General features: G+C 45.1%; 2 protein-coding genes across 9 annotated transcripts in view; one reads left to right on the top strand and one right to left on the bottom strand.

Moving 5' to 3' along the window:
- LOC147136895 (lactase/phlorizin hydrolase-like) overlaps positions 1-9,678 on the top strand; it is a 17,259-nt gene extending 7,581 nt beyond the window's left edge. For 5 of the 6 annotated variants that reach the window (XM_086050898.1, XM_086050902.1, XM_086050899.1 and 2 more), the window contains 11 exons: positions 311-959; positions 1,372-2,922; positions 3,125-3,393; positions 3,661-3,951; positions 4,120-4,318; positions 4,396-4,598; positions 4,758-4,864; positions 4,934-5,065; positions 5,159-5,382; positions 5,456-5,692; positions 6,838-9,678. In XM_086050898.1, the coding sequence (XP_085907024.1) occupies positions 311-959; positions 1,372-2,922; positions 3,125-3,393; positions 3,661-3,951; positions 4,120-4,318; positions 4,396-4,598; positions 4,758-4,864; positions 4,934-5,065; positions 5,159-5,382; positions 5,456-5,692; positions 6,838-7,052 (4,077 nt within the window). In that variant the 3' untranslated portion in view covers positions 7,053-9,678. Of the gene's footprint in view, positions 1-310; positions 960-1,371; positions 2,923-3,124; positions 3,394-3,660; positions 3,952-4,119; positions 4,319-4,395; positions 4,599-4,757; positions 4,865-4,933; positions 5,066-5,158; positions 5,383-5,455; positions 5,693-6,837 lie in introns of those variants that run through there. The other variant, XR_015089478.1, reaches the window with a different exon arrangement.
- Positions 7,739-12,460, bottom strand: faima (Fas apoptotic inhibitory molecule a). 3 transcript variants are annotated; one of them, XM_086050904.1, is made up of 5 exons: positions 12,350-12,460; positions 11,645-11,813; positions 10,815-11,043; positions 9,216-9,265; positions 7,739-8,772 (listed from the first exon to the last, which is right to left on the bottom strand). In XM_086050904.1, the coding sequence occupies exons 2-5, from the start codon at positions 11,756-11,758 to the stop codon at positions 8,623-8,625; spliced, it is 543 nt and encodes a 180-aa protein (XP_085907030.1). In that variant the 5' UTR covers positions 11,759-11,813; positions 12,350-12,460; the 3' UTR covers positions 7,739-8,622. The 3 variants fall into 3 exon arrangements, with proteins under 3 accessions (XP_085907030.1, XP_085907032.1, XP_085907031.1); XM_086050906.1 differs by having other exon boundaries at positions 11,645-11,766; positions 12,350-12,457; XM_086050905.1 differs by lacking the exon at positions 12,350-12,460 and having other exon boundaries at positions 11,645-12,002.

The following is a 12,460-nucleotide window of genomic DNA, read 5'->3' as shown; positions in this document are numbered from 1 at the left end:
TGCCACGTCCGGCTTTTGTTGCTAGGACAACCAGTGATGAAGCTGGGGCATTGTGAGGAAGCCAGGACTCTTCAGTGTTCCTCATTTAGAAACGTTTTTGTTTGAAAGGGGCTCTGGATCTTTGTCCAGGCAAGCTTGGTCTGGGGGTGATTACGATGTCACTTATCCATGTGTGATATCACGATCCGGCAGCTGGCTCACAGACACATTTTCAGAAAGCGGTGTGAAAAACTGACTTGGTTGTTGGACTGGCCCTCCCGAGGTGTTTTCACAAACATTTGAGAACAACTTTCACTCTTTTCTCTTGCAGGTGACTCACAACATAATCAAGTCCCACGCTGAGGCCTGGCATGTTTACAATGACAAATACAGAACCAGACAAGGCGGCCGGGTGGGAATCGCGCTCAACTCTGACTGGGCCGAGCCCTTGGATCCGTCCACATATGAGGACGTGGAGGCAGCGTACCGTTCCTTGCAATTCACGTTAGGATGGTTTGCACACCCTATATTTGTGGACGGAGACTACCCAGCAACTCTGAAGAGTCAGATTGACAAAAAGAACAAACAGTGTCCTCATTCCAAACCTGCCACTCTGCCAGATTTCACTCCTGAAGAAAGTCAACGGATCAATGGAACAGCTGATTTTTTTGGACTAAACCATTTTACAATGCGGCTGATAAACAGCAGTGATGGTGGCTGCGACGCAGGTCCGCAAGGGGTGGGTGACTTCCAGTCCCATGTAGACCCGTCTTGGTCTCCAACGGCTTCGGACTGGATCTATTCTACACCCTGGGGGCTGAGGAGGCTTCTTAACTATATCACTGTGGAGTACCTAAAGATTAAAAAGGTACCTGTGTACGTAACAGGGAATGGCATGCCAACAGAATATGGAGGGGACCCCCTAAATGATACCAGTAGGGTAGACTACTTAAAGGGGTACATCAATGAAGCTCTAAAAGGTTGGTTGCAGCAATTTCTTTATATATTTTTTGACCTATTTGCGGCGGATAGTGGTCGAGCCGTGCCGCGAATACAAACAACAAAAATGCAAGCAACTGACGGCCTGCCCTAAAGGTGTTTAGAATTGCTTATACCAATAGCTGAAACAAAATGGGTTTTTTTTTCAGAAAACGGTATTATGATGGTGAATTATTATTATTATTGTTATGGTGATGAAGTCAGATATTTTTTTTCAAGGAAAAAATAATTACAAGAATTGAGGCATATTTACCGCATTAAAAGATGATATTTTGACAGGATTAAGTCAGTCGTTTTTTGGTTGTATATTTTGAGATAAAAAGTTGTATATTTTTTAGATTAGACACTTTTTGGAGCTAAAACGTTGTGTGCTTTCTTTGTCTCATTTTGTAGCAAGACTCCTTGATGGGGTGGATGTGCGGCGGTTCACCGTACAGTCTCTAATGGACGGATTTGAGGGGAGACAAGGCTACAGCCAAAGATTTGGGCTTCACCATGTCAACTTTGAGGACCCAGACAGACCGAGGACTCCGAAACAGTCGGCATACTTCTACTCACAGGTTATAAAACAAAATGGATTTGGTACAAGTCCGGGAGATGCTTTGGAAGTGACGGCAACACAATTCAAGCCTCCCTTGAAAGCGTTGCCTCCGTCAGAGGTGCCGTCCACGTCCAAGGTTACGTGGGAGAGATTCTCCCACCAGTCCAAATTCCACCGCAAGGTCTACCATTATGGCACTTTTCCACTAAAATTCACATGGGGAGTATCATCTTCCGCTTACCAGATTGAAGGTGCCTGGAATGCCGATGGGAAAGGACCAAGTATTTGGGACGTGTTTACCCACAAACCAGGCAGTCTACCAGGTAATGCCAATGGAGACGTGGCCTGTGACAGTTACCACAGACTTCGGGAGGATCTCTACATGTTGCGAGCTCTGCAGGTGAAGTCATACAGATTCTCCTTGTCTTGGTCCAGGATATTCCCTACTGGTCTGCTAAATTCCCTGAATTTAAAGGGTGTTGACTTTTACAACAGACTCATTGATGATCTTCTGTTAAATGGCATCACGCCGATGGTGACGTTGTACCACTGGGATCTGCCTCAGGAGTTGCAAAACGTTGGCGGCTGGGAGAATTCGAGCATGGTTGACATTTTCGCCGATTTTTCCGATTTCTGCTTCTCCACCTTTGGCGACAGGGTGAAGTTTTGGTTGACTTTCAACCAGCCGCACACCATCGCATGGTCAGGATACGGACTCGGGCAGATTCCGCCAAATGTTAGGAAGCCAGGAATTGCACCATATAGAGTTGCTCACAGCATCATAAAAGCCCACGCCAAAGCTTACCATATCTACGATGAAAAATATCGCAAATCTCAGGGTGGTCTAGTTTCGCTTGCCCTTGGTTCTGACTGGGTAGAACCAAAGGACGTCAACGTTCTTCGCGAAGTGGCGGCTGCCGACCGTGCTATGCAGTTTCAATTGGGTTGGTTCGCCCACCCCATTTTTAAGAACGGCGACTATCCCGACGCAATGAAATGGCAGGTTGGAAACAAGAGCGAACTGCAAGGTCTGGCGCAGTCCAGACTACCTAAGTTCACCGAAGAGGAAAAGAGGTCCATCAGGGGGACCGCCGACGTGTTCTGCTTAAACCACTTCACCACAAAGACAGTAAGCCACACCACGGCACGGCTCACACCGGCGTCCTATGAACACGATCGGGATCTGGCAGAAGAGGAGGATGGCGATTCACCAACCACGGCCATCAAAAACCAGAGGGCTGTGGCTTGGGGCTTAAGGAGACTCCTCAACTGGCTCAAAGTTGAATATGGAGATCCGGAGATTTACATCACTGACAATGGTGTTGCCACAGACTCAAAGACAAAGTGGGATGACACAGCAAGAGTGTTTTATTTCAAAACCTACATTGACGAAGCTCTCAAAGGTAACGGCAGCACTGGTTTCATTGGTGATTGATTGGCTGCAAAGGTGAGAGGATACGCTGACATTTTTGAGGAAAAAAAGTTATGTTTTTCAAAGAAAAAGTTGTATACTTCGAAGTAAACAATTGCAAATTTCAGTATGGTAACAACAGCATATGTTTTCTTGAAACGTTGCTTCTCGCATAATTTCTTCCATGTTGCCAGCCCACGATCTGGACGGCGTGAAGGTGAGAGGCTACACGGCCGCCTCTCTCATGGACTCATTTGAGTGGCTGGACGGGTTCAAAGTGGGATTCGGGCTCCACCATGTCGACTTCCAGGACCTGAACCGCCCGAGAACACCCAAGTACTCCGCTCATTTCTACCATCGAGTCATCAGGGACAACGGATTTCCCACACCTGAGGATGAAAAAATACTTTACGGAAATTTTGCCCAAAATTTCATCTGGAGTACTGCAACAGCGTCATATCAGGTCATTTTAAAAAGTAACAAGTAAAACAAACTTTTGGGTGCTTTCTTGTGCTTCAAATTTACTTCATGAGGCAATTGTTCTATTTTTGAACTCCTCTAGGTGGCACTTTTGGTTTAAAGAAGGGGTTTAAGAAATGGCAAGTCCACTTGAGCAGAGAATGACATCGAGAGGAGTCAAAAAATACGACTACTGGTTCATGGAGCAAATTTGTAGCTTCATTTTCCCATCATTAGTGTTTTCAGTCAGTTTTGCACTGACTCCTTCTAGATCGAAGGAGGATGGAGGGCTGATGGAAAAGGTCTGAGTATTTGGGACAGGTTCGCCCACACGCCTCTCCGAGTGTTCAACGACGACAACGGGGATGTCGCCTGCGACAGTTACAACAAAATAGACGAGGACATTTCCATGTTGCGGCAACTCAAGGTGACGCATTACCGCTTCTCCGTATCCTGGCCGAGGGTTCTTCCCGATGGCACCACCGACTATGTCAACGAGGCTGGGCTGAGTTACTACAGTCGCTTGGTGGACGCCCTGCTTGATGCAAACATCCAACCTCATGTACGTGGAAGTACAAGTACAAATGAAAGTATATATACAGATATTATTCTCGTGAAATAACTTAATCTCGTAGTGTCCTTTTAGTCCCCCTTTCCAGTGCGACTCTAGTACTCTGAGTTGTTTTTAGCTTTGCGTCAAGCCGTTGTCTTTTATCTTCTGTGCTGTTAGGTCACCCTGTACCACTGGGACCTTCCTCAAGCGTTGCAGGACATTGGCGGTTGGGAGAATGAAACCATTGTGCTCAAATTCCGGGATTACGCCAACCTCATTTTCAGCCGCCTCGGTGACAAAGTCAAATTCTGGATCACCATTAATGAGCCTTACAACATTGCCAATGTGGGTCACGGTTACGGAGCTGCTGCACCGGGTACAAATGCATACTGTACCCCATATAAATATGTCTTTGGCATTGAATGAGTTAACTCATCCTTAATGACCATCCAGGGATTAGTTTCCGGCCGGGGACGTTGCCGTACATCGTGGGCCACCACTTGCTCAAAGCTCATGCCGAGGCCTGGCACCTGTACAACGACGAGTACCGCAGCAAACAGGGCGGGCTCATCTCCATCACCATCAATTCCGATTGGTCCGAGCCCAGGAACCCGTACAAGCAGGAGGACGTCGACGCTGCCAGGCGTGTGGTGCAGGTGCCATCTTTTGTTTTTTCCGAATTCAAATTTTACTCATTGAACGACTCGAAAATGTCTGCAAGTGGTAATGCGTGTTGGTGCATGTGCCCTGCGATTGACTGGAGTCCAATCCGGGGCGTCGACTGCTTCACGACACGGAGATTCATGTTATTGCAGTTCTACATTGGCTGGTTTGCGCACCCCGTCTTTAACGGAGACTACAGTGATATGATGAAGACGATCATTCAAAAGAGAAGCCTCGAAGCTGGCCTGCCTAAATCTCGGTAATCTCAACGTTTTTGTTTCGAAGGCCTTAAATAAAGCAAGTCGATGGCTCGGGTTTCTCTCTCCAGGTTGCCCGAATTCACCGCAGAAGAGGTAGAAAGAATCAAGGGTACCTACGATTACTTTGGCTTCAACCATTACACTACCGTCTTGGCCTTCCCTGTGGACTACGGGACCCTTCAGCATTACGATGCCGATCGGTAAGACAACTCCGTCTTCGGTTACCTACCCTAAAGCTTATATAAACCTAACCCTAAACCCTAAGAACCGTAAACCTTGCCTGATTATTGCAGAGGTGCAGGAACAATCGTGGACCGCACGTGGCTGGATTCGGGTTCATCCTGGCTCAAGGTCTCACCGTTCGGATTCCGGAGGATATTAAACTTCATTAAGGAGGAATATGGAAATCCTCCTATTATCATCACTGAGAACGGTATCTCGGAGCGAGGGCCCGTGGATATGAATGATTTCCACAGGAGCTACTACTACGAAAAATACATCAACCAGCTTTTGAAAGGTGAATAATCATGGCAACAATGAAGTTTGCTTTTAACATAGGAAGAAGTCATTCAACTGTAATGTTCTCCTAGCTTATGTACTGGACGGCGTGGATATTAGGGGCTACACGGCTTGGTCGTTGATGGACAACCTGGAGTGGGCCACGGGATTTTCAGAAAGGTTCGGCCTCTTCTACGTCAATCACTCGGACCCCAAACTTCCTCGAGTGGCCAAGGCCTCCGCGGCCAACTACGCCACCATCATCACCTGTAACGGATTCCCAGACCCCGCCGCTGGGCCCCACGAGTGTCTCAACCACGAGGTGGAAGGTAGGTTTGATTGATCGCCAGTCACTTGCTGGGCACGAATTGACAATCAAGCATATACTCCAAAAGTATTGATGAAACGACAAGGTCAGTTCTTTTGTTTTTGTTGCATACTGAAGACATGTGGATTTCAGATTCTAAGATGAATATGAGACAAAGGTTCAGAAATCCAGCTCACTTCAAGTGAATGATTAATATTTGTTGGCATAACCCTCACTTGAAGCCTGCGACCCATTGACTTCGCCAGACTGTTGCATTCTTGTTGAAATGCTTTTCCAGGCCTTTACTTCAGCCTTTTTCAGTTCTTGTATGTTGTTTTTGGCGGTTTTGTCCTTCAGTCTTCCTCTTCAGGAGGTAAAATTCATGCTCTATTGGGTTCCGGTCCGGTGATTGACTTGGACAGTCTAAGACCTTTCACTTTGAAGTCCTTTGTTGTGTTGGATCATTGCCTTGTTGCATGACAAAGCTTCTCCCGATGAGTTTGGATGTATTTTTCTGTAAATTTCCAAATGGTTTTGGAGACTTCAGAATTCATTCTGCTGTGACCACCATGAGTTCCATTATCAATAAAGACTAGTGAGCCCGTTCCAGACGTTCAAACCATGACATGACCGCCAGCATGAGCCACAGATGAGCTTGTGCATTTTGGACCAGTTTGGATTTTGCAACAAAGTACATAGATGAGCCGCAAAGGTTTTGGAACAAAGTTTTATGGACTGACGAGACCAAGTTGAACCTCGTATGGAGACGTACCAACGTATGGAGAAAGAAAGAGTCTGCTTATGATCTAAAACGCACAAGCTCATCTGTGACTCATGCTGAAGCTCATGTCATGGTTCGGACTTCGGGAACGGGCTCACTAGTCTTTATTGATGATGTCACTCGTGATGCTCGCCGCAGAATGAATTCTGCAGTCTACAAAATGCTAGTCATGTAACGTGCAACGGATGCAAGCTTGCGCTGTGCGACTATACGCTAGCTAGCACAACCACGTTCCTCGCAGCCTTCAGCTCAACGGTGAGCGATGTCGTGGCACCGCAATTTCCGGACGCGAGTGGGTGGCCACCGTTACATAGACAAACAAGCGTTCACACCCACGGGCAAAGGCGAGGTATTGTATGCCTAAGTTTTGTCTGTCTTCTCCGCAGGGACAAGCGCGCCCAGCACGTCTCTTCCAGCCGTCAACAGCGTCGACTTCCTGGGGATCACGCTCTCCGTCCGTGATGCCCAGATTGGACTCTACACGCTGTTTGCTCTTCTTGTTGTGGCCGTGCTTGGTATCGTTTGTTCATCGTTGTGTTTCTTGAAGACAAAGAGACGTTCGGAGGAGAGCTGTAATATTCAATTGATACCAAATAATTAATATTTCTGCCTGGTTTCAACTTTAGACTGGCTGGTTTTCGTATACAGGTGGTCATTACCGTTGGTTCATTTTGACTTCAAGTTGAAAGCTTTCAAGCATCGTCGTATAGTAGGTTTCCCAAACCCAAATATTTTGCATTAGAAACAGCTCACAGCACACCACCCAAAAAAGTGGCCACACGTGTAATTCTGCCGTCTCATTTAATTGTTGTGCCTTTCACGCCAGGTACAACTACATGTGCTCTCAGGGTCAGTTTTAACTTGATTCGAAACAAGGTAAGACTAGTTTTTGAAGATCTTTTTTTTGGGCGAGCTTCCTCCAACTGCGTCATGCGACTATCATTTCCCCTTTTACCTTTACACTGAGGCATGTGACATTGAAAGTTCCAAAAAGTTCAGAATTTCACAAATTCAAGTTTGGTGCAAAGTTCAACTTAACTGAATTGCTCGGATGCAAAGTCCTTCCCGTATTTGATGGACTGTCACATTTGTCGAGCCACACACGCAGTATTTACACCAAAAGCAAAGCTTCAAAAGTGCATGGTGGAAAATAATCTCCTAAATTCAATTTCAGTATTTCAGAGCTGGAGCCTGTCCCGGCTGACTTTCGGCAAGAGGCGGCGTACACAACAACAAATGACTCACGGCACCTCGACAATTTGGTCTTCAAAAAAGGAAAGCAATAAATTGATGGTACAGTACTTCATTTTTATTATGTTTTTTACCAGAAATACTTGAGAAACAACATTCAATATTTATTGCAGTTGGCGTAACAAAAGCAATTGCTACTCAGCTACTTCACAGCAAATGACTTCCAAAATGACATACTTGGACAGTACCTCAATGTATAGCTTATATTCCCTCTAAAACATGTCGAGCCGGACCATCATCAATTCAGACCAATTCGGAATCATTCAAGTAACACCACAGAACTGCTTGACAACAAACTTTCAAATTCAAAACACTAAATTTCAACACAACTTATGTGTCTACTAGAGCTGCTCCAAAATCGGGGCGGCCTCTCTGGTTTGCCTTGAAAAGACCCCTGGAAATTGGCCGAATGACCCTTAAAACGGCAGTTTAAAACAAACATGGCAGACTTCCCATGACTTTTCAGGAATGGCTTCTTGAAACTTTATTGTGGGTCTACTCATGAACCACTCGAGGGTTTGATTTCTTTTTTTAACCCTTACACTATACACATTCACTGGGACATCTTTTGTCCATGTTCCACGATTGAATAGATATGGCACAGTACTACATCAAACTAGAGAATGCAATTTCTGTAGAAATCGAGTATGAATGCTGAAGAGCGGATGCTAAACTGGAATGCAATGAATGAATTGTTGAAATGTGTACAATGTGAGACTGAGAAGGTTTGAATCGATTGGGAAATATGGAAGGAATAGGTCCAAAAAAGAAAAGAATATTAAAAATACAGAATTGAAGCGTTGGCTCGATGATGTTAATGTTTCTTCCACAATACAGTACAGGTGAGTTTTTCCAGTGTTTGTAGAATCTCTCCAAGCAGCAGGTCCGTGAGACTTCTTACAGCTGTTTGGGACAAAAAGTCACTCGGTGCATTCAGCTATCTCGGCTCCGTCCACGAGAAGCGTGTGGATGAGTCCGTCTCGTCGCTTTCCACTGCTCACCGCCTTGACGCAGCAGTTGTGCTCGCCCAGGCTGAAGTGCGTTTCTGTGCCGTCATCCACAAACTCGCCCTTGGAGACCACAGTGAGAACATGAACGTTCAGCGTTGTATCATTTGCTGCGTGACTCATTTGCTTAATACAAAATTGTACAAAATATAAGCAGAGCTTGCATTGAGTCTTGTTGGAAGCGCAAATTAGCAATGGCTAACAGTGTTAGCTTCTGATGGGTGGCACATACATGATGTTTGATGGCTCAGCAAAATATTTGACAAACGTATGAAGTGTTGCCTCCGCCAGTGAAAATGCTTTTAATGTCTCCCGGCCTGCCCCCCCCCCCCCCCATCTCTGGGCTGCACTTCTGCAAATTGCTGCTGCTTCCTTTGTCACAACAAGCTAGCTCTGCCCCATGTCATGTTAACAAAAGCTGCAAAGTACATCAGTTGGAAAGCAACTCACCCAAAGCAAATCACATCTCTTTTAAATCAAGAAAAAAAATGCACAATTGCACTTACTGCAGTTTCAATCTTCTGTCCATTACACCAAACATCCATGGTGTCTTTCTCTGCAAGTCAAGGAAGGCAGGTGATAAAAGAAAAAAAGAAAAACACAGTCAGGTCTTTAAAATGGATTAACCATGAGATCAAGGTGGTGTGCGCTCGAAAGCAGCTTAACCTCAATGCTGACTCAGCAGGCAGCTCGAAATAATTATTTGCACATGACAAGATTTTGTCTGTCACAATGCTACCTCTAGTTGAAATGGCCACTTCAACCTCACCACAGTACACCCAAGAGATCACTCCACATGATCACAACAGAATGCTAACCTCATGAAACATAATGTTGAATGATTCAACACTGCGCATCATGATTTAATGCTGCAATTCAATTCAATGTGCTGTGTCCCACTTGGCCACCGGGAGGCAGTACAGTATAATACAGTCACGCAGACAAAAATAAAGAAGAATTATCTGCTTACTGCTGTGATTGACTCTGTACAAATATTAGTCTTTTTTTGTGGAGGTAAAAGAAATAGGCCAGTGAGTTTTGTTTTATGATCTGCCTGAATGTGTTACCCCACCGTTTGCGTTGAAGTAGCGTGTTTCGAAGCTAACCGCTATCACGCACATGGCGCTTTCTACATGTGTTAGCATTAAGCTAAAGGGACTCCCATTAGGCTATGTAGTGGTTGAAAATACATAACATTTATTTCTCTTTTTACACTTAACGTGACAGTAAACTTAAACTGGGAGTAACATTTAACGGTTTTAAGGCTAATTTTTGGCCCAATTGTTCATTACTAACCAAACTACTACTTATTGTGAAGTGAGTTGAACTGGGCTCACTGTTACTTTACAATTGCAGTGGCTGCCAACCTACAGAACTTCACTTGCATATCGTATTGCTGATGAAACGATGCCAATTTCCACCTTGTGCGACTAAGAAAGGTGAAAGGTATACCAAATCAAAAATATTGATTATATTAATGTACTTTGTAGGCCCATCCTCTCTGATGACGTACTAATTTGTTTCCAGTCCTACATAGCGGTGTAGCATTATTTTGTATAATTTCCGTCATGATAGTTTGGCAGTTAGCATGGCTTCTACGTCTTCCTCCCCATCCTTGATTTGTGATAACATACTAGTCACAGGTGTGGCTTATATGCTGCCATGGAAACGCTGATTAGTGACTTCTGCTGTGTTAACACCAGACGCGAAGTAAATTTATGGCTACACGTCATATTTAGCCACAACAGTTAGCCAGCTGTAGCTCCTAGGGAGTTAGCATTCCCCGAAACAAACATGGCGGTTGGGCGACTGCGTTATGGACACATGCTTCAGTTGATTTTTTTATTTATTAATCTTTTTAAATGATGTACTATTATTTTCATCGCATTCATTTATGAACTGTTTACCGGCCAGTGTCTTGGTAGCCCGACACAGCGGGACACACCCTGGTGCTAATTTTGGACGCTGGATTTTTAAAAACTATCCAGAAGAATCAGCATTGCAGCCCATATGTGTCAGAATTTAGTGAATGATTGAGCTCACAGGTCAAAGTTAAAAAATCGGCAGGTGCCTCCTCAGTAGTCGCAATTGTAGTAGGATCTCACCCAAGACCACCCTGGAATCCGTCCCGTCCAGATTGAGCACCCAGGTGCTGGTCACCTTGGCCCTGTTCTCCATGTACTTCTTGAGACTCTTGCCGTTGATGTCCAGCGTGTACTCGTAGGCGAAGCCGCTGACTGCGTCGATGTTGATGGTGGCTTTGGTGTCCAGCTTGCCCACGATGAACGTCTCCTTGCCCACCAGCTTGAACATCCAGTCCCGCCTCAGCACCTCCTAGGAAAGCAAAATTCAAGGGGACATGTTCTTGATGGTTGACATTTTCATGGCTGGGATACAAATCGTTTGGTATCAAGAGTGCTTTTCCTCCCACAGTGTGGAATTAAACAACCAAGTCCAACTTTTGTGAGCGGCTGACAACTTAAAATGCATCTGTCGCGTTTTCACTTTGCTCGTGGAAGTCGGCCGAAGTTTGCAGTGGGAATCGCTTACGGACGCTCCGGAGAACAGTCGAAATGGGCAAGACAAGATCAGTCTAACAAAAAAGTTTTTGATTTTTTTTTCTTGTAAAAAAAATTGTTATACGGCGTACACAATTTGAAATGATCAAAAAACGTATAAGATACGGGGAAAACGAACAAGTTGACACGTATGCCAAACTCTGGGAATTTTCTCACCAAGTCGCAACACCTGAGCTCTGTCTCCAATCGCCAAGATAACAAAAGCCTGATTTGCCATTGGCCCAGGATGATATGGGGCGGAGTGAGATCCGACCGCCCCCTCAAAACAGATTATAATTCTTGTGCTCTTGGCTCACGAAAGGTGTTCCATAGACACCTGTGGACCGTTTTGAAATGTTTAGAAGCAGCTAATGTACCTTTCCGTCGACGTAGATGACCCTCTTGCCGGTGGTGGTGCCGTGCTCGAAGGCGATCCTGTGGACTCCGTCGCTCAACGCGACGTCCCACACGGCAGCGAGGTCGCCGGACATGCTCGCTGCTAAGCAGACGACCACAACACAACCTTCGCGAGGGCTTCACTTCAACCTGGACGTCACAGAACGATCTTAAGAGCTAAGTTAACCCCGGTGGAGAACGTTGACACCATTATGTCGTGCATGATTCAAGTGCAACAAGAATAAAAAAAACAAAACAACAACAAATAAATAAAAATAATCCTGCGATTGATCTTGGTTTTCAATGCAAGTTGAATTTCCAGTGTCGACTTGCTTCCCTTAGAAATATAAGAAAATAAAAGCAGACGACCCTCGGTGCCAGTTAACAATCCATACTTTTCTTGAATTCATATCAAATAAATGTATTAGGTAGTTACATTATATTAACTTTTAATACTAAATACATGCGTTTTGATAGGTTTTCTCTTCAGGCAGCCTATAATTTGAATTTATTTTGAAAACAGAACAGGAAACACCGCTGCAGTCACAGGCTTCACATCGTAATCTCCGCTATTAGCTTAACCCCGCTAGCTAGCGTCAGTATCTGCCCAGAAAAGGCATTTTTTTGGTGGTGGTTTTGCAAAATCAAATTTGACTTAACGTGGCCTTTGAGCTTTCGCAAATTACCTTAAATCTCTTGCAGGATGCGCTCTAGCAGGTATTGGGCGACTTTCGACAATAGGTTTACAGTCCGTTGTGAGCTCGAGTTGTATGCGATGCTGTAACCATAGCAACATG

Source organism: Filicampus tigris, chromosome 14 (genome assembly GCF_054856515.1).
Source record: "Filicampus tigris isolate MCC_2025a chromosome 14, RoL_Ftig_1.0, whole genome shotgun sequence".
Taxonomy (NCBI): Eukaryota; Metazoa; Chordata; class Actinopteri; order Syngnathiformes; family Syngnathidae; genus Filicampus; species Filicampus tigris.
The sequence above is the reverse complement of the archived record's forward strand: the minus strand, read 5'-3'. Positions and strand labels throughout refer to the sequence as shown.

Coding starts and splice junctions, on each gene's coding strand:
- faima (XM_086050904.1), bottom strand. CDS start 11,758: ATGTCCGGCGACCTCGCTGCCGTGTGGGACGTCGCGTTGAGCGACGGA. Junction 11,044..11,644: donor TCATCTACGTCGACGGAAAG/GTACATTAGCTG, acceptor TTGCTTTCCTAG/GAGGTGCTGAGGCGGGACTG. Junction 8,773..9,215: donor GACAGAAGATTGAAACTGCA/GTAAGTGCAATT, acceptor GTGGTCTCCAAG/GGCGAGTTTGTGGATGACGG.